General features: G+C 47.6%; 1 protein-coding gene across 1 annotated transcript in view; it reads right to left on the minus strand.

Moving 5' to 3' along the window:
- Positions 1-8,413, minus strand: part of LOC137327181 (ribose-phosphate pyrophosphokinase 2) — a 29,830-nt gene extending 21,417 nt beyond the window's left edge. Inside the window, exon 1 of the mRNA XM_067992716.1 lies at positions 8,166-8,413. Within this exon, the coding sequence (XP_067848817.1) occupies positions 8,166-8,287 (122 nt within the window). The 5' untranslated portion in view covers positions 8,288-8,413. The remainder of the gene's footprint in view (positions 1-8,165) is intronic.
- Between the last annotated feature and the right edge of the window lie 19,098 nt (positions 8,414-27,511).

Consider the following 27,511-nt stretch of genomic DNA (forward strand, 5'->3'; position numbering starts at 1 on the left):
TACTTACATACTATTATCCCACTAATGTTACAGCTAATATAGAAACACAAGTAAAACGCCCAAGTCATTTTTATTCTAAGCATTTCTAACCAAAATGCAATTCGTCAACCTGTAGGGCATGCACAGTAATCAATGTATTGGTCTTAACCTCAGTATAATCCAAAGCCATACAAAAATGTGCAGACAGCCCAGTCCATGGCAGAATCTACCCCTCATAAGTAGGCAGGTGTCGATCATCAATAGCAGGGGTGCCCAAACTGTAACCTTTGGACCACATATGGCCACCAAGCTTAGCAACATAACTTTCAAAGCCTGGGCAACTCAGTCCTATTCGCACTTCTCATTCATTATCCATCATGTTTGAACTGTGTGGGGCTGGAGGTTTGGAAAGGGTTATCAGCACTGTTGCCTTATTGACAGATAAATTGTAAATCACACCAAGATCTGCTGGTAGCAACTAGAGATAAATGCAAATTCAGGGGAGCACGGATATTCACTTCATATTTTCCTTTCAGGCTTTATGGTACCCACCAATGCAGCCCGTAAAAACAAAGCTTGCCACCCTGTTAGACAGGATTATGACAACAGCAAATAGCATTGAAAGTGGGGTGGCATGTTTATGCCAAGAACACAAGAAACTGAATCTCAAACTTTGCACAAGCTCTGCAGAAATTCAAACGCAAAGTTCACTTCTCACTTCAGGCTTGCTGGAGCATGCACTTGGCTGTGGAAAACACTGCTTGCCTATTGGTACGCCAGTGCAAATTCATCAAACTTTGCGTTCATAGCAACTAACGGGTGGATTACTTGAGGTCTCTAGCTTCATGTTACACCAGACAATGTAGACGAGCATTGACAGCAAGTTAAAAACGGTCTATTCAGCGGGTTTTATTGTCCAATATCAATAATTTGCATCCAGTAACAAAGATCAGTAACTGGCCTCCAGCCAGATTCAGTCAGAGTACAAATTATGCACCATTTCTTAATTACAGCATTTATTTGTGCCTCCAACACAAAGCTGAAAGAGGGACACCTAAATAACAATTACAAATTACTTTCACAGAATATGAACGTTTCACAGTGGACACGCAGTTGATTCACGAGCAAGACTGAGGCTCACACAAGGACTATGAAAGACTTCCCCAACCATAAATAAATGCCCCATTCCTCGCAATGTGCTGCCCTCTACTATTTGTCTCACCTTTTCCTCTCCCAAAGACTCTGGCTTGTGCGGGTTATGATTCATAAAGGGGCTTCACTTAAGCAAGTTAATTATGGGGGACATCACAGCTGAGCACAATCTCGTCTCATGTACACAAGATTGAAGAGCAGGTGTATGATCATCACACCACATGATGCATTTACCCAGTATGTCATCAGGGGAACTGTTCTCAGCTGTCCAGGGAACCCCAAGGAGGATTCCCCAATGCTGCTATATTCTGTAAGCTCATGCAATATGCACATCAAGATCCAAATACATAATGTACTGGTCCAGTCATTCATATTCAGATCTAAGCATTACTGTGTCTCACGCTCAGTGAAATCCTCCTCTTACTCTAGAATCATCTGGAGGACAAGGACTTGGAATTCCTTCAGTCCAGCTTCCATCCTGCTCACAGCACTACCACCACCCTGATCAGTTACACATGACATGCTTTGTGACTGTGTTACATTCCTTGTCCTAATCAACTACTGCAGTATTTGTGCGCACTATCTTTCCCCATCCCCTAGTTACGTGAAGCTGCTCTTGCATAATTTCACTCCATTTCCGAACGCAACAAAAACAGTGGTATCTCTCCCCACTGCAGCATCTCAGTCTACCAAGGATCTGTCCTTGGCCCCCCTCTTCCTCAGACCCTTCAAATCCAACATCCTATACATAATTAAGATTACCTACTTCCACCTCGGCAAAACTGTCCACCTACAACCCCACCTCACTAACAATGCTGCTGAAACTCTTATTTACACTTTTGACACCTGAAGTCTTGATTTCTCCAATGTCCTTCTCATTGATCTCCCCTTCTCCATAAACTCCAACTTATTGAATGAGATGTTAAACCGAGGCACCATCTGCTCTCTGGTGGATGTAAAAGATCCACTAGGTGATAAGTGAATGAATAATCTTTTTGTGCTGAGAAGTATAAATTGGTTCATTTCTTCTATGTTTTTTGTTTGGGTGGGGGCGGCGGCAAAGGGTTGAGGAGAAATGGGACAGCACAGCAGGCCCATCGTTGAAACAGGGCACCAGTGACCAAGCATAAGAGGCTTGGGATTGAGACTGCAGAGGAAGGAGGAATGCAGAAGCTGGGACCCAGGGGAGTCCTGGCTGGGGGCAGAGGAAATGTCATGGTGCCTGTACCTCTCTTTGGTGGAATACAAATGGTCAAAACAAAAGAAAGCACATTTCTCAAGAGGGTCAATCACACTTCCATAAAAGAAACACAACCCCACAATGATCCAATCAAAAATATGACAAAAAAAGACATTTGCCCAAGTTATGTAGGACAATACAAATTTGCATAACGTGGGACCTGTGGAGAAATATTACCTGAAACTACTCCACTTTAAAACAAAAATCTGAGCACCTTTGGCATGCCAAATAATTAGTCAAATAAATGATACTTTGACAATTAACGCTCAAGGAGCATTGTATGGAATGCCATCTCATTTTAAGTTATAAGAACAGGGCATACATGAAGAGATGAAAATTTGAACACTGAAGACACTTTAGCACCATATTGGTATACCATAAATCTGGCAATATTTAATTTCTTCCCAAGCCAGCTTCTGCTAGCAAAAAGCTGCAGTAGCTTGCATCATTTGACCTAAATTCATCGAGTCTGAACCAAAGATGTCAGGAACATACAATATTTAAGTAAAAACTTTGAAAGCCAGTGTATAATCCTGCTTCAAAGGACTGAATTCTTGAAAGGTCTTATTTATACCATTGTTAAACAAACAGGAATATGTACATAATCATACCCACTATATTTTTCAAGTTAGCTGCAGCCATCTGCACCACACCAATATCAAACACATTTAAAAGCCAGGAAAACAATTAGGCAAGTAAGCAAAGTGGCTGTAGATTCCATTGCCAGAGCTCCAAGGCATCAATATAGCATGGCTTGTAAAAGCTATCAGTCAGGATAAAGAATGAATTGTACATTTTTTGAAATCTTTGCTGTATTTAAGAGAAATTAAGATGGCATTTTGTACTTCAGTTCAGATGGATCTGCTCTTAAAACTTTCAACGGAAATTAGAAAGAAAACTTGCATTGTTGTTTCATATCCTCAGGATGTTCTGACACACTTCACAGCCAGTGAATTACTTGAAAGTGCAGTCACTGTTACGGAGGCAAACAGAGCAGCCAGTTTATGCACAAGGTCCCACAAACAGCAAAATGACAAAATGGCTTTGGTTGGAGGATAAATGCTGGCCAGGCTCTTCTTCAAAAAGGTGCCATGGGATTTTTGACATCCACTTGAACAGTTAGGGGCCTCGGTTGAACATCTCATTTGAAAGACACTACCTCCCTCAGTACTGCACTAAAGTGTCAGCCTACATTATGGGCTCAAGCCTTGAAATGGGGCTTAAGCCCATGAACTTCTGACTCAGATGATTGTATACCACAGCCAAGCTAACAAAGAACATAAGAAATAGGAACCGGAGTAGGCCATACGGCCCCTCGAGCCTGTTCCACCATTCAATAAGATCATGGCTGATCTTCTATCTCCATATCCCTTGATTCCCTTAGTGTCCAAAAATGTAGCGATCTCAGTCTTGAATATACTCAACGACAGAGCATCCATAGCCCTCTGGGGTAGAGAATTCCAAAGATTCACAACCCTCAGTGAAGAAATTTTTCCTCATCTCGGTCCTAAATGCCCGACCCCTTATCTCGAGACTATGACTCCTAGTTCTAGATTCTCCGGCCAGGGGAAACAGCCTCTCAGTATCTACCCTGTCAAACCCTCCAAGAATTTTACACATTTCAATGAGATCACCTCTCATTCTTCTAATCTCCAGAGAATCAATGCCCATTCTACACAATCTCTGCTCATAGGACAATTCTCTCATCCCAGGAATCAATCTGGTGAACCTTTGTTGCATTCCCTCTAAGGCAAGTATATCCTTCCTTAGGTAAGGAGACCAAAACTGTGCACAATACTCCAAGAAAATAAAGAAAATTATATTGGAGAAAGCAGCCATTTTATTACATACTTTGAAGGTATCACTGACAGTGAACTGTAGGGGTGGGATGTGAAGTAATAAATAATGAAGAACCATTAGAAGACACAGAGAATGAAGCGAACGAGAAGTCTTCAAAGATGGCAGTAACCTAGACAAAGCTAAAACTCCCAAAGAATTGTTATGCCAGCCAAGAGTCTAGACACTGATTCACAAAGGAAATCAATTGAAAAAATAATCCAATGTATGAATGAGATTTTTTTTTAAAAAGATGCTTCAGGCTACACCACTCTGCCCTATAAATAAGTATGGCCATCGGAAATCTACAGATACGAGTCAAAAACCTCAGATTTATGGCAATACTGAAGGTCAATGGAAATTGTTTACTGTAAGGAAGATTTTTCAAAGCTGAATTTTTCAAAAGAAAATTTAAAATCAAGGAATTGAGCGCAGGCTGAATTCAGGCTTGAGACATTGGGTTGAGACTGGAACTGGATATAAACACTGTACAAAAATAAAGGGTCTTCTGAAGTTGTAGCAACAGGTCAAATTTTTTATTTAGATTTTTAGTATGCCACTGCTTACTAAGATAATTGCTTGCCCCATGTTGCAGACTTAAGTCAAAAGAGCTAGCTTTCACATTGACATACAGCTCTTTATAAAAAAAAAGCCATTTGACTTTACAAACTGACCAGGTCAGAGCATGTGGAGTCAGGGGACAAGTAGCAGAATGGATAGCAATCTAGCTACAAAACCGAAAGTAGGGGTTAAAGGTGGTTACTCAGACTGGCAGAAGGTGGGAAGTAGTGTTCCACAGGGATCGGTGCTGGGACCACTGTTGTTCACCATTTACATTCACGATGTGGACTATGGAATCGGAAGTACAATTTCAAAATTTGCGGTAACACCGAACTGGGGGGTGGGGGGGGGGGGGGGGGAAGAGTTAGTACTGAAGACCAACAAAATACAAGACTACATTAATAAACTTACAGAATGGGCATGTAAATGGCAAATGAACTTCAATATAGGTAAGTGTGAGGTGGTGCATTTTGGTAGGAGGCCACATACTCCTTGGAATTTAAGAGTCTAAATGTGGTAGAGAAGCAAAAGGATCTAGGGGTAGAGACAAATCACAAAGTAGCGACTCAGGTTAATAAGGCCATAAAAAATGCAAAAAGCACTGGGGTTCACTTCTAGGGGAATTGAAAAGCAGGAAAGTTGTGTTAAACTTGTATAGAACCTTGGTTAGACCACACAGAGTAATACTGTGTACAGTTCTGGTCTCCGTATTACAGAAAGGATATAGAGGCACCGGAGAAGGTGTCAAAAAGATTCACAAGGACGATACCAGAACTGAGAGGTTATAACTATCAGGAAAGACTGAACAGGTTGGGGCTTGTTTCTCTAGAAAAGGCAGCTGAGAGATGACCTAGAGATCTTTAACATTATTAAGGGGTTTGACGGGGTAGATATAGAGATGTTCCCACTGTGGGGTGTCCAAAACTAGGGGCCATAAATAAGATAGTCACTAATAAATCCAATAAAGAATTCAGGAGAAACTTCTTTGCCCAGAAAGTGGAACTTACCACCACATGGAGTAGTTGAGGTGAACAACAGATGCCTTTAAGGGAAAGCTAGATAAAAAACATGAGGGAGAAAGGAATGGAAGGATATGCAGATAGGGTTGGATGAAGTAAGGTGGGAGGAGGCTTGTGTGCAGCATAATCACCAGCACATATCAGTTGAGCCGAACAGCCTATTTCTGTGCTGTAAATTCTATGTAAATCAGCAGCAACTTTAGCCATGCCAGACAAGCCTTAGCCTGTTCTTCCAAAACTAAAGGTCTCTGCAGCCTCAAACACTGGCTGCATTTTGTTTTGCTTAACAAGCCACACCATCAACGGTTGCAAGTGCAAGATTTTTTTTTAAGTCACTGAAAAGCAGAGAACGTCCAACACAAATCTTGAAAGGAAGTTAATTAGTTGCTTAATCCACCTGCATAGCAGCGTGATAGAAATCTAGCTGCCAAGTTTCTATTCAAATCAGTCTTGTGACTTTCTGCTTCTTAGTGACTATTTTCTTGATTCCTCCCCTGTTCAACAGAAATTCACCTGCCCTTGGACACTGCTGTACCTCTGCAGTAATGGTCTCACAAACTGATAACAAAAGTTTCCCAATAAAGATTTAAAAAAATAGCAATTGCAAGTCAATCTGATTTTTTTGACTAATTTCAAGATCTTAGTAGCCAAATGACTAAGACACTGTAAAGTGTTCCCACTTCATTTGGAATCCTATATGATTCTTAACATTTTCCAACAAATCACAGCCCAACATTTGGTTAGTTTTGTCATCTTTAAACTGCACACACTTTTCTCAAAGACCAGTTTAACCAATCCCAAAATATTTTTTTATTTTAATACCCCATTATCATTAAACATTATTTTCTAGGTGCAGATGAGGGAACATGTTACTGGTCCAGAACCAGCAAGCTTAGAAAACCTTTGCCCCAATTTGAAAGTCTTAGTTCAGATACGATTATCTTAAATCACACATATAGTTTTCCTCAGAGAAAGCGGATGACTGGGGGGGGGGTTCTACAACCTCTCCATTCTTGGTTTACAGGCCCATCTAGGCTATAATTTCCATCTTCAATCTTAAACTTCAGTTGGTGTATTTACAGGTCCCTAAAATCAAAACGTCATATATAACACCTTTAACATAGAAAAACATCTCAAGACGCTTCAGAGAAGCATGTTCAGACAAAAATGGACACGGAGCCAACGGAGGAGAAGTTAGGATGGGTGACTAAAAGCTTTGTCAAACAAGTGTGTTTTAAGGAGGGTGTTAAAGGAGTAGAGGCAGAGTGTTTAGGGAGGGAATTCCAGAGTGTAGAGCCCAGACTAGTTGAAGGCATAGTCTGCAGAGTATGGAAGCAAGTATTGCAACTGAGATCAAATGAGTTCTCTCCTCTCTTTCCCCCCTCCCCTCCAATTCTTTCTTCTGGGGCGGTTGACTCCTTGCTGGTACACAGGTTCACTACCACTGGTCACTCTCCAGTGGCCATTTATGAGCCATGACCGTCATCGATCAGCAAACTATTCCAAAACCACATCCTGACGATATGCTTCCCTAACAGACACAGCACACACTTACGGCAGGGGCTGCTGGCTGCCTTTCTCCTCCTTAACTCAGCACCAAGACCACTGGCTAGGGCTAAAATGCAACCTTATTGCTCACCAGTCCACTCTCAAACTGCTGCTGGCAGTGTAACAAATGCACAGCCCTGCAAACGATCTCTAACGCACAAAGGAAGGCACTGGCTATGCATTTAAAGCCATCAACCCTGACCAGTACATGGAAATATAGGGAAGTGCCTATATGTGGTTAGTAAGAGCAGCATAAGATGCACTCAGGTCTGAAAGCTGTATGCGTGACCTAACTCAGCCCGAAACGTGCGCGTCGCCCCTGGTGACGGATCTGTTCTCTGATCCCCTCGAATGCAACAGATTTTATACAAAAAAATGACACCGCTCACCAAGGTTTAAACCCCCTTCCACCCTCTGTAATAAGACATGACGGGGGGGGGGAGGGTGGAAAGCGCGCCAGCCACAGGATGTGTCTGCTCGGGTCCACGCTGACTGCAGATCATCAGTTGGCGCCCGAGGAAAGGCCAACCTGCGTCAGGTGGGGGCCCACAGGCGCTGCTCGGTCAGAGGGCCCAGACCACCCGCTCCCCATCTCGGGCCGCCGAGTTAAACCCCATCACCCCCGGGGAGGAGGTAGGGGGGGGGGGACAGCTGACAGGTTCCCTGGGCTGTAGACCGCGGCAAAAATATAAGCCGGATAAGATGCTGCAGGGCCGGAGTCAGCGGGTCCGTACAGCCGTGGCCACGCGTGGGAGCAGGCAGGATGGAGAGCCGGCCCCCCCTCTCCACCCCCATCCCCCCGGTCCCCATCCCCCCGGGGCCGCACTCACCACGTCTCCTGGTTGCTGAATTTCTTGGTCACCACTTTACCCAGCTCTAGCCCGAGCCTGTCGGCCACCCTCTGCGAGAGGTCCTGGTGCGAACTGCCGCTGAACAGCACGATGTTCGGCATGGCGGCGGCGAGTGTCACCACCACCTCCTCCCCCTGCCCGAGACTCTGATCAGCGCCTCTCACAACGCGAGCCCCTTCCGACCATCTCACGACAGCAGCACCGCCAGGTGGGAAGGGAAATGACGCCCAGCCACCAGCTCCCTGTCAATCAAGGTGAAGCTCCGCCCCCGCCCGGCCCCGCCTCCTGTCAATCACAGACGGCCCTCTGCCCCTCCCCATCCCCAGTCCCGCTGCCCCGCCTCCTGTCAATCACAGACGGCCCTCTGCCCCTCCCCATCCCCAGTCCCGCTGCCCCGCCTCCTGTCAATCACAGACGGCCCTCAGCCCCTCCCCATCCCCAGTCCCGCTGCCCCGCCCCTCCTCCTGCCAATTAGAGGGCCCGCTTCTCCGCCCCGCCTCCTGTCAATCACAATTAGTTAGCAAGGGGAAATGGCCCGGCCCCCTCCTCCTGTCAATCACAGACGGCCCTCTGCCCCGCCCCTCCTCCTGTCAATCAGAGAGAGCCCGTTGCCCCGCCCCTCCTCCTGTCAATCAGAGAGCCCGTTGTCCCGCCCCTCCTCCTGTCAATCAGAGAGGGCCCGTTGCCCCGCCCCTCCTCCTGTCAATCAGAGAGGGCCCGTTGCCCCGCCCCTCCTCCTGTCAATCAGAGAGAGCCCGTTGTCCCGCCCCTCCTCCTGTCAATCAGAGAGGGCCCGTTGCCCCGCCCCTCCTCCTGTCAATCAGAGAGGGCCCGTTGCCCCGCCCCTCCTCCTGTCAATCAGAGAGAGCCCGTTGTCCCGCCCCTCCTCCTGTCAATCAGAGAGGGCCCGTTGTCCCGCCCCTCCTCCTGTCAATCAGAGAGGGCCCGTTGCCCCGCCCCTCCTCCTGTCAATCAGAGAGGGCCCGTTGCCCCGCCCCTCCTCCTGTCAATCAGAGAGGGCCCGTTGCCCCGCCCCTCCTCCTGTCAATCAGAGAGGGCCCGTTGCCCCGCCCCTCCTCCTGTCAATCAGGGAGAGGTCGCTTTTTGCATCAATTGGTTATGAAGGGGAGCCGGCCCTGCGGGTGGTGTGCGAGCGCGCATACATTCCTGTTAGTGGGCCACATGGGTGCATACCATGGAACCCAGTAGGTCAAATATAAAGTTTAAATCTATGTTCCATTCAGCTGCACGTATTTCAAGTTGCTGATAGAAGCAGATCTTGGTGTTCTGCTATTTTATCAATTGAGCAAGAGTGCTGAAATTAGCCTGCAAACTCTCATATAAACACATATAGGACTAAACTGCCAGGGGTTCACGGGTCAGTTTGGTCAGACTGTGGGTCTGTATAGAACCATAGGTCACAGCTTGGACACCCTGGTATCTGGGGTGTGTGGGACAAGCATTAGTCTGAGTATTTCAGTTCAATTAAAAACCAATGACCACCACCAGATGAAAACAAGTGAAATTGATGTACATTAACACAACAAAACACAACTTGAATGCATAACTTTTTTATTGATATATTCTTATTCTATATATTGCTTACCACATGCCTAAAATATCACACTGCAAGTCATTGTACATCACTCTTGCATCTAATTGGCATAAATATCATTTTCATGAAATACAATTGAGCAGGTGCACAAAGTGCCAATCAACATATAGCCTTACTGCCATTCAGAGAGGCCTATGTAGTATTTCTCACCCCAGTGTGAGCCCCTAGTTCCTTTATGAAGTATTCTTTTATCTGCTCTAGTGTTTCTATGAAGTGCTCCCCAAGTGGCTGCAACATGGGAGGTGGGAGGCTGCTGTGGCTCATTCAAGGGCTCATGAGACATTCATGGCTGCCAACCTCTAGGAGATTGGACCTGAGAGGATCCAGCTGTAGACTGCAAGAACTCAGAGTCTATTGAGGAAGTCTGGCCCAACTTGCTTTTTGGCACAAGAGAGGGCATTGGTTCAGGAGGCCACAAGGCTACAGAAGTGTTACCATGAGCAGTGCCATCATGTTCCATTCCCATTGCATGACTGCCCCTGATACTAAGTTGTGGTTCAGCACTCCTATCTGCGGGAGAGTGGACTCTAGGAAATCAGTGATTCAAGTGAAGCCCCTATCCATTCACTCTCCCAGCCTGTCCAAGGCGGAGGAGATGGTTAAGCCCAGAGCCTACATGGCTCCTGTATAAGCATCCCTGAAAGATGCTATTACTGGTGCCACAGACTCCTGCAGGGAGAGGCTCAGCTGTAATGATCATCAAGGTGACCATTTTCGCCATGGATGACTACAAGGTGTCTATGCCACGCATGAGAACCCCACATAATTGAAAAACGGATTCCACCATATTGTCCGATTATGTTTTCGAAGCTCTGTGGCATGCACAGATATCATGTTAAAATGCTGGGCCCCTGAAGTCTGCATCTCTGGTGGGGCACACGATTTGTATGTTTAAGCAGCCTCCCAACTGTTTCGGGCCAGTGGGCTGCTCACCCATTTACAGGCTTGCTTGAAAATTGCATCAGGAGATCCTTGGGTGTCAGTGGGGTGGCCGAGGTGCCCCTCATCCCATGATTTTCAATTGTTGACCGCCCGTTATACAAACAAGAAATGGGTGGCCAGCAGTTGAAAATCACCCCCATTATTTGTAACATGGCCCAGCACCCCTGTTGTTGGCCAGTCTTACTGCCAATTATAAAATAAACTTTTCAATTACATAAATTATATAGAATTTTACAGCACAGAAACAGATTATACAGCCCAACAGGTCTATGCCGGCATTTATGCTCCACACAAGCCTCCTCCCAGCTTACTTCATCTAACCATATCAACATAACCTTCTATTCCTTTCTCCCTATGTATTTATCCAGCTTCCCCTTAAATGCATGCATGCTACTCACCTCAACCAGTCCATGTGGTATTGAGTTCCATATTCTCACTACTCTGTGAGTAAAGACGTTTCTCCTGCATTTCGTATTGGATTTATTAGTGACTACCTTTTTACATAGAATGTACAGCACAGATACAAGGCCATTTGGCCCAACAGGTCCATGCCTGTGTTTATGCTCCACACACGCCTCCTGCCTCCCAACTTCATCTAACCCTATCAGCATACCCTTCTATTCCTTTTTCCCTTCTGTGTTTATTTATCTTCCCCTTAAATGCATCTATGCTAGTCGCATCAACTGCTCCTTGTGGTAGTGAGTTCCACATTCCAGCCACTCTCTGGGTAAAGAAGTTTCTCTATTCCCTATTGGATTTATTAGTGACTATCTTATACTTATGGCCCCTAGTTCTGGTTTCCCCCACAAGCGGAAACATCTTCTCTACGTGGAAACATCGGGCGCTAAATTGGGCCATGTAGCGCCCGTTGTTTCGGCGCTACATGGTCTCTCCGACATCCAAGATGGCGTCTTGGATATGCACGCACGTTTCCAGCATGACGTGCACCAGATGCCATCTTGGTTTAGGACTTAGCACAGGCGCAGATAACGCACGCTGGTATCATGTAAACTAGGGAGAAAATGGCTTCAATCAGTGTGCAACGCTGATTTAAATGATAGACATGATGTGGAGATGCCGGTGATGGACTGGGGTTGACAATTGTAAACAATTTTACAACACCAAGTTATAGTCCAGCAATTTTATTTTAAATTCACAAGCTTTCGGAGGCTACCTCCTTCCTCAGGTGAACGATGTGAAAATGAAATCCTCGAAATGAAATCGCATTTATAATTCACAGAACAATGCTTGGTGAGTACAGACAGTTTTTTCAACTGCCCGTTGCCAAGGCAATCAGTGTGCAGACAGACAGGTGTCACCTGCCAGGTCTCAGAATATACAAATCACCAAAAAAAAACAACAAACAAAAAAAAACCAGAGATAGAGAGGTAGAAACATAGAAAAGACAGCAACTGACCCGTTATATTAAAAACAGATAACATTTGTTCGCTGGTGGGGTAACGTGTAGCGTGACATGAACCCAAGATCCCGGTTGAGGCCGTCCTCATGGGTGCGGAACTTGGCTATCAATTTCTGCTCGACGATTTTGCGTTGTCGTGTGTCTCGAAGGCCGCCTTGGAGAACGCTTACCCGAAGATCGGTGGATGAATGTCCATGACTGCTGAAGTGTTCCCCGACTGGGAGGGAACCCTCCTGTTTGGTGATTGTTGCACGGTGTCCGTTCATCCGTTGTCGCAGCGTCTGCATGGTCTCGCCAATGTACCATGCTCTGGGGCATCCTTTCCTGCAACGTATGAGGTAGACAACGTTGGCCGAGTCACAGGAGTATGAACCATGCACCTGGTGGGTGGTGTCCTCTCGTGTGATGGTGGTATCTGTGTCGATGATCTGGCATGTCTTGCAGAGGTTACCGTGGCAGGGTTGTGTGGTGTCGTGGACGCTGTTCTCTTGAAAGCTGGGTAATTTGCTGCGAACGATGGTCTGTTTGAGGTTGGGTGGCTGTTTAAAGGCGAGTAGTGGAGGTGTGGGGATGGCCATAGCGAGGTGTTTGTCCTCATTGATAACATGTTGAAGGCTGCGGAGAACATGGCGTAGTTTCTCCGCTCCGGGGAAGTACTGGACGACAAAGGGTACTCTGTTGGTTGCGTCCCGTGTTAGTCTCCTGAGGAGGTCTATGCGATTTTTTGCTGTGGCCCGTCGGAACTGTCGATCGATGAGTCGAAGGTCATATCCCGTTCTTACTAGGGCGTCTTTCAGCGTCTGTAGGTGTCCATCGCGTTCCTCCTCGTCTGAGCAGACCCTGTGTATTCGCAGGGCCTGTCCATAGGGGATGGCCTCTTTGACGTGGTTAGGGTGGAAGCTGGAAAAGTGGAGCATCGTGAGGTTGTCCGTGGGCTTGCGGTAGAGTGAGGTGCTGAGGTGCCCGTCTTTGATGGAGATTCGTGTGTCCAAGAAAGAAACTGATTCTGAGGAGTAGTCCATGGTGAGCTTGATGGTGGGATGGAACTTGTTGATGTTATCGTGTAGTCTCTTTAGTGATTCCTTGCCGTGGGTCCATAGAAAGAAAATGTCGTCGATGTATCTGGTGTATAGTGTTGGTTGGAGGTCTTGTGCAGTGAAGAAGTCCTGCTCGAACTTGTGCATGAAAATGTTGGCGTATTGGGGTGCGAATTTGGTCCCCATGGCTGTTCCGTGTGTTTGGGTAAAGAACTGGTTATCGAAGGTGAAGACATTGTGATCCAGGATGAAGCGGATGAGTTGTAGGATGGCGTCCGGAGATTGGCTGTTGTTGGTGTTGAGTATTGATGCTGTCGCAGCGATGCCGTCATCGTGGGGGATACTGGTGTATAGTGCCGAGACGTCCATCGTGGTGAGAAGTGTTCCTGGTTCAACTGGTCCGTTGGTGCTGAGTTTTTGTAGGAAGTCTGTAGTGTCGCGACAGAAGCTGGGGGTTCCCTGTACGATGGGTTTCAGGATGCCCTCGATGTATCCAGAGAGGTTCTCACACAGGGTTCCATTGCCTGATACGATAGGACGTCCGGGTGTGTTGGCTTTGTGTGATAAATGATAGACAACTTTGTGTGATAAATGATAGACAGCTTTAAATGATAGACAACATTTTGGGACTTAACGCTCAAGTCAACGCACAGTCTTAACCCCGACCATCTGACCGTGTCTTAGAGTGTCTGGAGGAACCCCCACCAGCGCTATTTAAAGGGACCATATATGATTTACAGGTTCGTTGCTGGATTATTGCTTCTGGCTGCCGAGACATTTGTAACTGTTTTTGGAGGTCTCCTAGACTTCAATACTAGGACGCGGGGACATAGCCTAACATTTAGAGCCAGGATGTGCAGCAGTGAAGTTAGGAAATGCTTCTACACGCAAAGGGTGGGAGACGTTTGGAACGCTCTTTTGCAGACGGCAGTTGATGCTAGCTTACTTGTGAAAATTAAACCTGAGATTGATAGATTTCTGTGAACCAAGGGTGTTAAGGGATATGGGGCTACGACGGGTATATGGAGTTAGGTCACAGGTCCACCATGATCTTATTGAATGGCGGAACAGGCTCGAGGGGCTAAATGCCACTGCCACTTGCTGCCTCTTGATATGCGCCACCTTCTCCTGCAAGAAAGCGGGACGTGTGTCTGGGTGATGTGCCTGTCATAGTTGAATAGCTGCCAGTGTGTGTGGCCTGTGAGTTGTGGGTGGGTGGCTTTAAACAATGGTATTGTGTAAGGGTGAGAGGAAGCATCTGGTTGGAAGAGTTGAATACTGATGGAAAGAGTTTATTGGTATGTCGGTGATGGGGGGTTAGTGCATGGTGCAGTTGGTAGGAGACGCCACTTGACAGTTGACCTCACTCACCTTGACCACTCATATCAAAGCATTGAACTTCTTCCTGCACTGCATCCATGTTCATGGTGCTGTGCACCTGGCATTGACTTTGTCCCCCACTGCCTCCCTTCCCTTCCTTTTGAGTATATGTCTGGAGGGCCTTTTGCCCCCACCTGTGGATATAGGGTGTCCCTCCTTCTGTCCACCTCTTGCACCCAATGTCTCTAGTGCATCAGCAGAGAACCTTGGTGCATGCGCTCTCGCAGGCCTGGTACCAACTCAGATCGGCAAATTGGTGAGGCCTGGCGTGCAGATCGGGGGATGTGGGATTTAGTAGTGCACCACCTTTATTCAATGTTTTAACATAACTCATCAGTGTGTAAACATAGGGATGGGACCTGCATCTGTGTTTTACGTGTGCAATATCTGATCTCCGTTCAGATGCTGCGCAGACAGTAGACTGCTATTCTCAGCAAATAACAGGTACCAACTACCTTTAAGAAATTTTTAAGAAACATCCTCCCTTTAAGAGATTGTGCTCCCTCTGGTGGTAGAAAGTGCGAATTGTATTGATTCCACGTGCAAGGCCTGGAAAGGAAGGCTGATTGTCGGTCAGTCCTTGGGTGCATCCAAATTTGCATCCTGCCTGCGTAGGTCTATTGGGCGCAGGTTACAAGCACATTGCAGTACCCCTGCCCAAAACGGACCGTTATCCAATTTTGCCCCCATCTTCTCTACTTGAATTTATGGCCCTGTTATTAAACCTTTTTTTGAGCTATGCAACACATTTTGAGGTGGAAGTGGAACAAATTAAATATCAAGATTATTTAATGATTGGCAGCAAGACAGGACAAGCACATAGCTCCCAGGATGTCCTAACCCCCCCCCCCCACCACCCCCCTCTCCAGTCATTGCTGGAAAAGGACAAAAGCCCAAAGAAGTAATTATTAAACTGGTGAATTCTTTGAAGTTAGTTGTCAATGCTTTTTGTACAAAAAACAATATAAGAGAATAAAACATGAACTCTTGACCTGTAGGGGTGAATTTCCGGGGTTTCCAAAGTTACAGCGGATGAGCAGGTGAATTCCATGGAAATCCACCCCCTATATCTCAGATAACTTTGATCTGCAAAACAATGAACTAACTACATACATGGATTCATGACATATAGTATCACAATAGCAGGGCAAACACACTATATGTTATGAAGAAGAAGCATCCACTCCTCTCTTCAACACTAGCAAACCTCCACTCCCACCTTCAGCTCCAGGCACACTTCTCCTTCTGGCCTCAGCCCTAAGAATTCCTCTGCTCCCGCCTTCAAAAAAGGAAACCCTTCCCCCCAACAACGGCAAATTACAGTTATAAAGCACCTTTAATGTAAAAAAACTTCCCAAGGCACTTCACAGAGGCGTGAATAGACAGAAATTGATATCGAGCCAAAGGAGGAGATATTAGGAGGGCTGACTGAAAGCTTGGTCAAAGAGGTGGGTTTTAAGAAGGCTCAAATTGGGAGGTGGAGAGGCGAAGAAGCAGAGAGATTTCGGGAGGAAATTTCAGAGCGTAGGGCCTAGATGGGTGAAGGCGGTCCTAACCCCAGAAATACTTTCACTCCTGGCCTCAGCCCCATTTATATCTCAGTCCTCTCCAGTGAACTCCTTGAACTCGGCCCCTCCCAGTTGTGAGGTTAGAAGAAATCGGCTCCGCTGCATTCTTGTTTCAACTCGAGCGTCATGACTCTTTTAGCCTCTGCTCCATTCTCTATTTGACTGCTCTATACTCTGCTCCTGGAGATGACTCGAACAAAATAAAAGTACTTATTAACTGAATTTAAAAAATCAGCACTGCTGGAGGTATGAGAGCTGAGGGGTAAGTTTCCACAGTTGGGATTAAGTCACGAGTGGACCACATGGCTGAACTAAAATCATAAAACCACAAGTTCAAACTGAAGAGGCATGAAATAGTTTGGAAATCAGACTGAAGAAACATGTGGCCACACGATTCAAACAGAATGGATATCTTACCTTGTGACAAATGTAGTCATTGAGGGCGGTTTGCATCTTCAGGTGTAAACCAGTTCGATTCTAGTTTGCACTGCTTTTAAGATGCACTTGAATCCCAAGAAGTAATTGCACTCAATTTTCCGGTCTAACCTTATTTGCATTATGATTCACAGCTCCAGATGCAAACTCCAGTGGGTTTAGGGATGATATAGCTGCATGTAAGTCAAATTTAAAGGGATGAGGAAAATTAAAGGGGAGCATCACAAGTTGGGGACAAAAATTTAGAAAGCTTCTGGTGAACATTAAAAGATACCTTTAACCCATCGGCAACCTTTGGCAAGGCTGAAGGGGCGTGGGATTAAGAAGTGGCTGGCCAGGCTGAAGGGAAAGGGACCTGTAGGTGCAGGATGAGTCTGCAGGCAAGTGACAGTGCAATTCAGCACTTGGCCTCCTCCTTGATGGGTGCTGCATGTGATGCTTGCGAGTTGGTTTTCCCTCTGTACCACACTACAGCACCATCCCATAGGTCAGCACTGCAGCAGGCCTGCAAGAAGGTGCAGCGAATTTTCAGGCCGCAGGTGACCGTTACTGTCGCTGCACATGTGCAAGCTCCATGCTGCATGGTAGCTGCAGGTGTCCTTGCAGCAGATGGCAGAGCCTGGCACCTTCCCTTCTGTTGATCCAGACTCTGAAAAGGCAGGTTTACCACTGTTATTTCCAGGTGGGTTTGCCAGGACCCACAGAAATGGTTGGTGGCATCTTAGCAGATGCAACCAAACAGGCAACACTGGCTCTTAATCACCCTGGCATGACTCCTTTCATGCAATATCATGTGAAGTCAACAAATGTCGCTATATATGCTAATGAAGCTCCTGCCTGCTTTGGCTGGGAGTTGGGAGTTTCAGAAGCCCGTCCCAGGAGGAACAAGTGGGAATCTGGCGGAACTGTTTCCTACCAGGTTTCCGGAACTCTACTGTCCTGCTAGCACTTCAAATCAGGGCACTAGGGAGATGAAAATCACCCCCAATTTATTTGACATCAAAATGAGATAGCCCAGATAGATGCAATTTTTTTTGTGGAAACAAGTTTTACTTGTGACCATTGTAGAATACCTGTTCTATCACTGAGCTTTGCCAGTACTTGAATTTCAATTCCATTGGCCATAAGTCAGGAATGATATTGCCCCAGGCTTTCACATTGAGTGAACAGCTAAAGTATGCATGGTTTCCATTGATTTATGTGGTTGTCTGTTTGTTTTAGCTCTGTAAATCTTAATCCCATCCTTACCCAATGTCAACCCATGCACATTTACTGGCACGGGTCAATGCGAATCTGTGCTTCTCTCAACTGCCTTCTCATCACTTACTCTTGGCTCCTCCCCTCACCATTGCTCCTAACTCCTATGTGTTTTTGCTGCTTCTCCTTCTCCGTGCTCTGAGTAGGATTTTTGCAATACGTTGCAAGGCCATAAATTTCCATCCATAGCGTTTGGCAATCCCTGAAGCAGCAGGAGTGGTGGATAGGTGTTGGGAGGGTGGGGGAGAGCATGAAGTGAAGAGGATGAGGAAGATGAAGAGTGCCAGCGTGAATTGAGGGGAGGGGGGGAGGAAGAAGAGGCACAGTGTGAATCGGGGGAAGGAGGGGCGAGGGGTGCCAGTGTGAACTGATGAGCGAGAGGGAACAATGAGAGAATGAATCGGGGGAAAGAAGAGTGAACTGGTGCGACCCATGAACTCGGGGGAGAGGGAGGAAAGTGCCAGCGTGATGCGGGGGAAGGAGGGGTGGAGTGCCAGCGTGGTCTGAGGGGGAAAAGGGAGAAGAGTGCCAGTGTAAAGTGTGCCAGTGTGAATCGGTGGAAGGAGGGGTGGAGTGCCAGTGTGAACTGGGTGAGTGATAGGGGAGATGAAGAGTGCCTCTATGAATTGGGGTCAGGGAGAGAAAAGTGGCTTCTTGTTACTGTGACAACCATAGAAGCAAATTTAAAACAATTGAACAATCAAATTTAGCTATAGAGATAACCAATGCACATCCAACATATTCCAGAATTTCTCTGCAAGACGTGAGAGAAAATCTCACAATTTGTGTCACAATATTCTGTTATGCAAGAATTGGAATCTTGGTGCTTAAATAATAAGGCTGCATATAGTGACACATCTATTCCCGGCCAGAATGGAGATGATGTAAGTAACTGGGATTAATTTTACGCACGTAATTTGTATTATGTAACTATCCTCCACTCACTGCATTTAGCTGGAGAAATAATCCTGCTTTTATCAGGAGAAGTTGCTGCAGCTTTGGTTATGAGTTCTATTTGCTGCAGCTCATAGAGACTAATAGTGTTTGTTTTTGAAACGCAAGTGCGGGTGCGTTGGGGACCGGGGTGGGGGGGTCGAAGAAAATTGGGATTTCCGTGTGGGTATAAATGTTGGCTCCAACACGCATAAGAATGCGTATGACCCAGAGTCATCTGAGTGTGCACGACATTCCCGAACCCGGAAGTCCTGCCGGCAATTAAAGCCGGCGGGACGATATTTAAAGCAGTAATTCAAGTACTTAAAGAACTTGAAATGTACATAATTGTAATTAAGAATGAAGGCAAGTGATTTCAACACTGCCTCACGCCACGGGGAGTGAGTCATGTTTCAGCCGGCAGCCATTTGGACATTTAAATACCTGTTTGACAGATGGGGATAAAAGGTCAGTTATTGCAGCAGGACATTCTCTTTGCTCAGACAAACTTTTGGTTGGGAGATCGTTGTGTTTACACTGAAAATTCTTGGTTTCCACTCAGAACTGTTCTGTTTACACATATTTACCAACTTTTCGGACCCCCTCAAACTGACACCATTAGGATGGGGGGCGCGATGCTGCATTCACCAGTACATCTGAGGACGAGGAACATCACCATCCTCGCCTGGCATGGCATACACTTCCGCCACTTGGAGCTCCACAACGCAGTGCTGCACCACAGGCACCTGCACAAGAGCACAGAGGGGACCAACAGAGGGACCAACGTTGCAGGAGGCACTACCCTCATCAGAGGGTCTACAGACCGAGGCTCAGCTTCCTGGACCTCTCTGAGAAGCAGTGCGTACGGAAGCTGAGAGTGAGTCGCCAGGCGTTCGTAGACATCTGCAGCCTCCTTCATGCTGAGATACTCCTGGCTGGGCCTGCCGGCATCTCATTCCCCATCGCAGTTAAAGTGACCACTGCCCTCAACTTCTTCACCTCCGGATCATTCCAGGGTGCCACCGGTGACATCGGCGGGGTCTCTCAGTCATCTGCACACAAGTGCAAAAAGCAGGTCACCGTCGGGTTTGTTTCGCAGGCCCTCGCAATACGTCAACTTCCCCATGGACGACCTCAGCCAGATGGAGAGGGCAGTGGGAGTCCACGCTGTGGTTGGCTTCCCACGTGTACAGGGTGCAATCGATTGCACGCATGTAGCAATCCGAGCACCTCCACACGAGCCAGGACTGTTCACCAACAGAAAGGGGTTATCAGTCCATCAAGGCTCAGCTCGTTTGTGACCACCGCAAAAGATTTCTTCACATGTGCGCCAGATTCCCTGGCAGCTGCCACGATTTCTTCATTCTGAGGGAATCCAACATCCGTAACCTATTCCACACACCCGAACACCCTTAAGGGCTGGCTCCTCGGGGACAAGGGATACCCCCTGCACACGTGGATCATGACACCTCTGAGGAACCCCATCAGTGAGCAACAGCCTTGATACAATGACAGCCGCATCGCTACCAGGTCTATAATTGAACATACGATAGGGTTGCTCAAGGTGCGATTTCGGTGCCTCGATCGTTCTGGGGGAGCGCTTCAATACACATCAGCCAGAGTGGCTCGCATTATAGTGGTGTGTTGTGTGCTGCACAACATGGCGCAACACAGAGGGGTATCGGTTGAGGAGGCCCAATGCCCTCATCCACCATCCACATTTGCCATCCACATTGAGGAGGAGCGGGAGCAGGAGGAGGAGGAGGAGGGGAGGGAGGATGAACCCACAGGCACAGCAGCGGCTCACCTGGCTGCTCATGAGGCCAGGGAGTCACTCATATGTGAACGGTTCTCGTAAAATCAGAAAGTGAGAAGAGTCCAGTCCTCAAACCACCTGGAAAGACCAGTGCCAACACCAGCCCCCCTCCTCCCCCCACCCCACAAAACAGTCCTGCAACTACACATACACCCACTGTAAAGTGACCCACTGGGTGGCATCAAGTGTCGTCGTTCATGATGAAGCATATGAAAGGGCGCTATCACAAAAGCCAGTCAAGAATGGGCAAGACGTGGCAGTAGTGGTGAGAATAACATTTAATGTGACTTTAACAAAAAACAAATATAAATGAAAACCATGACAGTCTGTCAGACACCCTTGTGCATACCCTTCGTGATCACAAATCCTTAACCTTTCTCTTCCTACCGCTTCTACGTGGTGCATCCCCTGTGGCTGCAGCAGAGGGTAGTGGAAGGTTGCTCATGTTCATGCCCTGACTGCATAGATGCTTTTGGCCGATGCCCTCTGGGTTTTGGAGCCCATGAGGGCCCCTCCAAAGACTGCTCCAACTGCACCTGTGCAGGGGCAGACTCGGCCACCAGGAGAGGAGGCATCATTGCAGGTACTGGTCGAGACGGGGACAACAGGTGAGACGTGGGAGCGCTTTGAGTGGCATCCCCACTTCCATGTCCCCTTTCGCTATCATCTCTCTCCTGGACCAGGCTCACATCACTCTTACCACTCTGCTGGAGAACAGTTTGGAGGACATGTATGATGCCTTGGAAGACCCAGATGTAAAGTTTCTGCCCGCCTGTTTAAGGCGGCAGAATGTTGTTCACCGTGAGTCCGAACAGCCTGAATGGTCTCATTTGTGAGCCGTGCTTGAAGCTCAGCAGAGGCTAGCCTTCTCTCCATCGCAGACATTCCTGCACTTTTCTGCGACACTATCTCAAACATTTCCACAGTTACACGCGACACCATCTCAGAGATTCCCTCCTGTACCTGTGTCACCATTCCACTAATGCAGGAGTTGGACTCCTCCATCCTCTGCGCTATTGTGGAGAGTGTGCATGGCACCTATTCCAGTACCTCGCAAATGTGCTGCTGTCCCTCGATCATTCTCCTTTTAAAGGATGGCCCCCAGGGTTCAGCATCTACGTCCAGCTGAGCAGAGCCTGGAGATGAGTGTGCCACCGATGTGGACTCTCCACAGCTGCCCCTGCCATCAGTGTCTGTTCGTGCTCACTTGTGTGTGGTGACTCACCAGGTGCCAACCCAACTAACTCACTACTAGGACCCACTGAGGTGTGAGTATCTGCGCTGGTGGATGGCTCACTAAGATGTGTCGGTGCACCCTCAGAGGCTGGGAGATCCTCTGAGGAATCATCCTCTCCCATCACCGCGGTCGTTGTAGGGCCTGTAAGTGAACAGAAGGCAATATTAAGCATCATCACAGATGTGTCATGTTGCGATGAGCATACTGAGGTGTTCAACATGCCAAGCATTGTTAACATCAATTCATGTTGTGTGTGATGAATGTTAAAGTTGTGTCACCAGATGGACAGGCACTCGAGCAGCGGCTGATCTGCAGGGCCTCCTCCTCTGCCTCTGTGAGGACCACTATTTGTTGTGGCCCCCCTCCAGTCCTCACCCTCTCGCGTGCATTTTGCGCTCTCTTCTCCTGGAAGGGGAGAAAGTACAGACGTGTGAGTGAGTGATGGTGAAGTGGTCAGCCAATGAATGCCTTGGTTTGGGTGAGGCTGACCATGAAAGAGATGCATCAAAGGGTGAGTATAAGACAGAGACATCATCTTGGACCAGGATTGGGGTGAGTGGTGGTGGTGGGGTCACAAATGGGGAGGTGAGGAAGTGCTGAGGAAGTGAAGGTAATTTGAGGATGAGCCTTAAGTGGGTGTGAGGAGTGATGTGATGGAGGAGTCTTGGCAGTGCAGAATGAGTTGGGGGGGGGGGGGCGGTGATGTGGAACACGGAATGCAGGAGAATCAGTGAGTGTACTCACTTTTGCTGACCTAGTTAGGTCATTGAAACGTTTTCAGCACTGAATTTAAGTGCAGGATATGTTGCTACTGCTGTTGACCTCCTCTGCCACCTTGAGCCAGGCCGTCTTGGTGGCAGAGGCAGGGAGCTTCCTCCTGTAGGCCGGGTAAGATAGTTCCCTCCTCCTCCTCACCCCGACCAGTGGAAGCTGAAGTGAGGCATCGCTGAATCTTGGAGCAGCCTTGCCCCTGTGATGCTCCATTGGGCCTTCTTGCTCTTTGTTCCAGCAAAATCCTTTGGAGCAATGGCCCTTTAAATCTGGATGCTCCAGTTAACAGCCTGTCATGTGGGTGCGCAGTCCACCCACTGCCTGGCTCTTGGACGGCAAACCTGAAAACAAGGTTTCGGGGCACCAATTAAGTTACGATCGCGTGGAGAACGGTAAGTTTTTATTATTCGGGTTTGCCGCCTGCCCATTGACCCCCCCTCCCCCGCCGTTGCCATCCCACCACCCTTTTAAAATCGAGCCTATAGATTATAATTAGGCTTTGTTTGCTTTGCTGTTTGTTGAGTAAATAGACTTTATTTGCAGTAAAATAATTTGTTTGCCGTAAGACCCGCCCCGCCTCCAACTCATTGGCTGACACAGTGGTGTCGATAGACACGCTGAAGATTATAACCAGCCCCTGGCCCACTGCACTGTCGGTAATAACATGGCGCAGGCCTAAATTCAGGGTAAGGTTGCCAACCCTCCAGGATTGTCCTGGAGTCTCCAGGAATTAGAGATTAATCTCCAGGACAAAGCTATGAGCAATGCAGGAGAAAAATCATAGGGTCATTAAAAAAAATGCATGATTTTTTCACTTCCTTTGAATGTTTAACAGTTATAAAAATATTGAAGATGGGATGAAAAGGCTGTTTGTCTGACAGTCAAGCACCACCCAACCGGATAATTAAGAGCCTGTTTGCTTTCCAGTTGGCGTGGGAAGGCAGTGCACTGCGAGAATGGACATGTTGGGCGACCAATGGTGTGAGCTTGGGACTGTTGGAGGCAGGAGGTCTTGTGATGAAACAGTTGACTTCATTATCCATCATATATAAAAATCAAGAGATTAAAGACTTGCTTGAACTCATAACCCATGACAGTCATACATAGCCTGATACTATATTTGTTATCTGAGAGAATGGGCAACTGAGCTTTTATAGTGTAGATAGTGAGAGTCCCTCTTTGAAGTTTGATCATTCTTTGTAAACAATGCTTTGTGAAATTAATTACCAGTGTAGACATGATACAATAACATTGGTGATTTACTGAAAATTGCTTTGGAAGTAGCAGCCATTTGTAATTAGCTTCGCGTTTCATTATATTCAAGAGGGAGAAGAGAGCCAGCATGATTCGGGGGCAATGTAACCCCGCTATTCAAGAAAGGAGGTAGAGAGAAAAGAGGGAACTACAGGCCAGTTAGCCTTACATCAGTCATTGGGAATATGCTGGAATCCATTATTAAGGAAGCAGTAACAGGGCACTTAGAAAATCATAATATGATTAGGCAGAGTCAACGTGGTTTTATGAAAGGGAAATCGTGTTTAACATATTTATTAGAGTTCTTTGAGGATGTGACTAGCACGGTAGATAAAGGGGAATCAGTGGATGTCGTATATTTGGATTTTCAAAAGGCATTCAATAAGGTGCCACATAAAAGGTTGCAACACAAGATGGGGCTCATAGGTTTGGGGTTAATATATCAGCATGGATCGAGGATTGGTTAACGGACAGAAAACAGAGAGTAGGGATAAACGGGTCATTCTTGGGTTAGCAGGTTGTAACCAATGGGGTGTCACAAGGATCAATGCTGGGGCTTCAGCTGTTTACAATCATATCAATGACTTAGATGAAGGGACCGAGTGTACTGTATCCAAGTTTGCTGATGATACAGAGGTAGGTGGGAAAATAAGCTATGAGGAGGATACAAAGGGCCCAATTTTTCAAAGGGCGGTGGGATGGCAGCGGGGTGGGGGGGTCAATGGGTGCGCGGCAAACCCGGATAATAAAAACTTACCGTTCCCCACTTGATCGCGGGTTAATTGGTGGCCCTTAATGTGGCTTCTGGGTTTGCCGTCCAGAAGCAGTGCAGTGGGTGGACTGCGCACCTGCATGACAGGCTGTCAGCTGGAGTGTCTACATTTGAAGGGCCATTACTTCAATAGCTTTTGCTGGAGCAAAGACCGAGAACACACAATATGGAGTAGCGTAGGGGCAAGGCTGCTCCAAGATTTACTGCTGGCCGGGGTGAGGAGGAGGAGGAGGGAAATTTTTTACCCAGCTGACAGGAGGAAGTGCCCTGCCTCAGCCACCATGAAGGCCTGGCTTGAGGCGGCAGAGGAGGTCACCAGCAGCAGCAACATCTAGTGAACTTGGGTCCAGTGCAGGAAGCGCTTCAATGACCTAACTAGGTCAGCAAAAGTGAGTACACTTACTCATTCTCCTACATTCCATCTTCCACATCCCCCCCTCACCCCCAGCCCCCAACGCATTCTGCACTGTAAAAACTACTCCATCACATCACTCCTCACACCCACTTAAGGCTCATCCTCAACTTACCTGCACTTCCTGAGCACTTCCTCACTTCCCCATTAGTCGCCTCACCACTACCACTCACCTCAATCCTCATCCAATGTGATGTCTCTGTCTCATACTCACCCTCTGATGCACCACTTTCACGGTCAGCCTCACCCAATGCAATGCGTTCATCGGTTGGCCACTTCACCATCACTCATTCACACGTCTGTGCTGTCTCCCCTTCTAGGAGAAGAGAGCTCAGAATGCACGTGAGAGGGCGAGGACTGGAGGGGGGCCTCCACTAATAGTGGTCCTCACAGATGCGGAGGAGGAGCCCCTGCAGATCAGCCACTTCCTCGAGTGCCTGTCCATCGGGGACGCCGAGACTGGCACTCCACAAACATCTGGTGACACAACTTTAACATTCATCACACACATGAATTGATGTTAACAATGATTGGCATGTTGAACACCTCAGTATGCTCATCGCAACATGACACATCTGTGATGATGCTTAATATTGTCTTCTGTTCTCTTACAGGCCATTCAACGACCACAGAGACGGCAGAGGGCGATTCCTCAGAGGAGCACCCGGCCTCTGAGGGTGGATCATCACACCTTAGTGAGCCATCCATCAGCGCAGATACTCACACCACTGTGGGTCCTAGTAGTGAGTTAGTTGGGTTGGCACCTGGTGAGTCACCACACACAAGTGAGCACGAGCAGACACTGGTGGCAGGGGCAGTTGTGGAGAGTCTGTGTCGGTGGGTGCACTCCTCTCCAGGTTCTGCTCAACTGGACGCAGATGTTGAACCCTGGGGGCCATCCTTTAAAAGGAGAATGATCGAAGGATAGCAGCACATTTGCAAGGGACTGGAACAGGTGCCACGCACACTCTCCACAATAGCGCAGAGGATGGAGGAGTCCAACTCCTGCATTATTGGAATGGTGGCACAGGTATAGGAGGGAATCTCTGAGATAGTGTCACAGCGACATGAGCAACTGTCTGAGATAGTGTCGCATGTAATTGCTGAAATGTCTGAGATAGTGTCGCAGGAAACAGCAGAAATGTCTGAGGTAGTGTCGCAGGTAAGTGCAGGAATGTCTGCAATGGAGAGAAGGCTAACTTCCATTGAGCTTCAAGCACGGCTCACAAATGAGTCCATTCAGGCCCTGACAATGGCTGTGCAGACTTAGGGTGAACTACCCATTCTGCTGCCTTAGACAGGCAGACAGATACATGAGCCCTGGCCTTACAAAGCATCACACATGTCCTCCAAAATGTTGTCCAGCAGAGTGGTAGGAGTGGTGTAGGCCTGGCCCAGGAGAGGATTGATGGCGAAAGGGGACATGGAAGTGGGGACGCCATTCAAAGCGCTCCCACCTCTCACCCGTTGCCCCCCTCTCAACCAATGCCTGCAATGCTGCCTCCTCTCCAGGTGGCCGAGTCTGCCCCTGCAAGTGAAATCTATACACACGTCTTTGCAAATCGCAGGTCAGAAGAGAAAAGTATATCGAGCCCCCTTGATGTGCATTGCTGGAATGAGGGGTCTTTGTGTCCTGACGGGAAACTCCTAAGTTGTCTCAACGCCAAGCAAAACAAACTCAATGAATCTAGCTTATGGGAGGGGGGCCGAAAAGAAGAGGAGAGAGTGGGGAACTGAAGTAGCACTGGGATTGCCCAATCAATCCCCCTACTTGATTATGGTCACAGATATTTCATTCTCGTTAAGTAGCTGAGACTTGCCTCTTCTCCACGATCAAACGTCGTGGGAATGGATGTGTGTGGAGTTCCCAGCACCACCTGTTTCTCACCTTTGGAGGGGCCCTCATGGGCTCCAAAACCCAGTGGGCGTAGGCCGAAAGCATCTATGCAGTCAGGGCATGAACATGAGCAACCTTCCACTACCCTCTGCTGCAGCCACAGGGGATGCACCACGTAGAAGCGGTAGGAAGAGAAAGGTTAAGGATTTGTGATCACGAAGGGTATGTACAAGGGTGTCTGACAGACTGTCATGGTTTTCATTTATATTTGTTTTTTGTTAAAGTCACATTAAATGTTATCATTCTCACCACTACTGCCACGTCTTGCCCATTCTTGACTGGCTTTTGTGATAACGCCCTTTCATGTGCTTCATCATGAACGGCGACACTTGATACCACCTAGTGGGTCACTTTACAATGGGTATATGTGTAGCTGCAGGACTGTTTTGTGCAGGGGGGGTGGGGGGGCTGGTGTTGGCACTGGTCTTTCCAGGTGGTTTGAGGACTGGACTCTTCTCACTTTCTGATCTTACGAGAACCGTTCACATATGAGTGACTCCCTGGTCTCATGAGCAGCCAGGTGAGCCACTGCTCTGCCCATGGGTTCATCCTCCCTCCCCTCCTCCTCCTCCTCCTGCT

Source organism: Heptranchias perlo, chromosome 11, assembly GCF_035084215.1.
Source record: "Heptranchias perlo isolate sHepPer1 chromosome 11, sHepPer1.hap1, whole genome shotgun sequence".
NCBI classification, from domain to species: Eukaryota; Metazoa; Chordata; class Chondrichthyes; order Hexanchiformes; family Hexanchidae; genus Heptranchias; species Heptranchias perlo.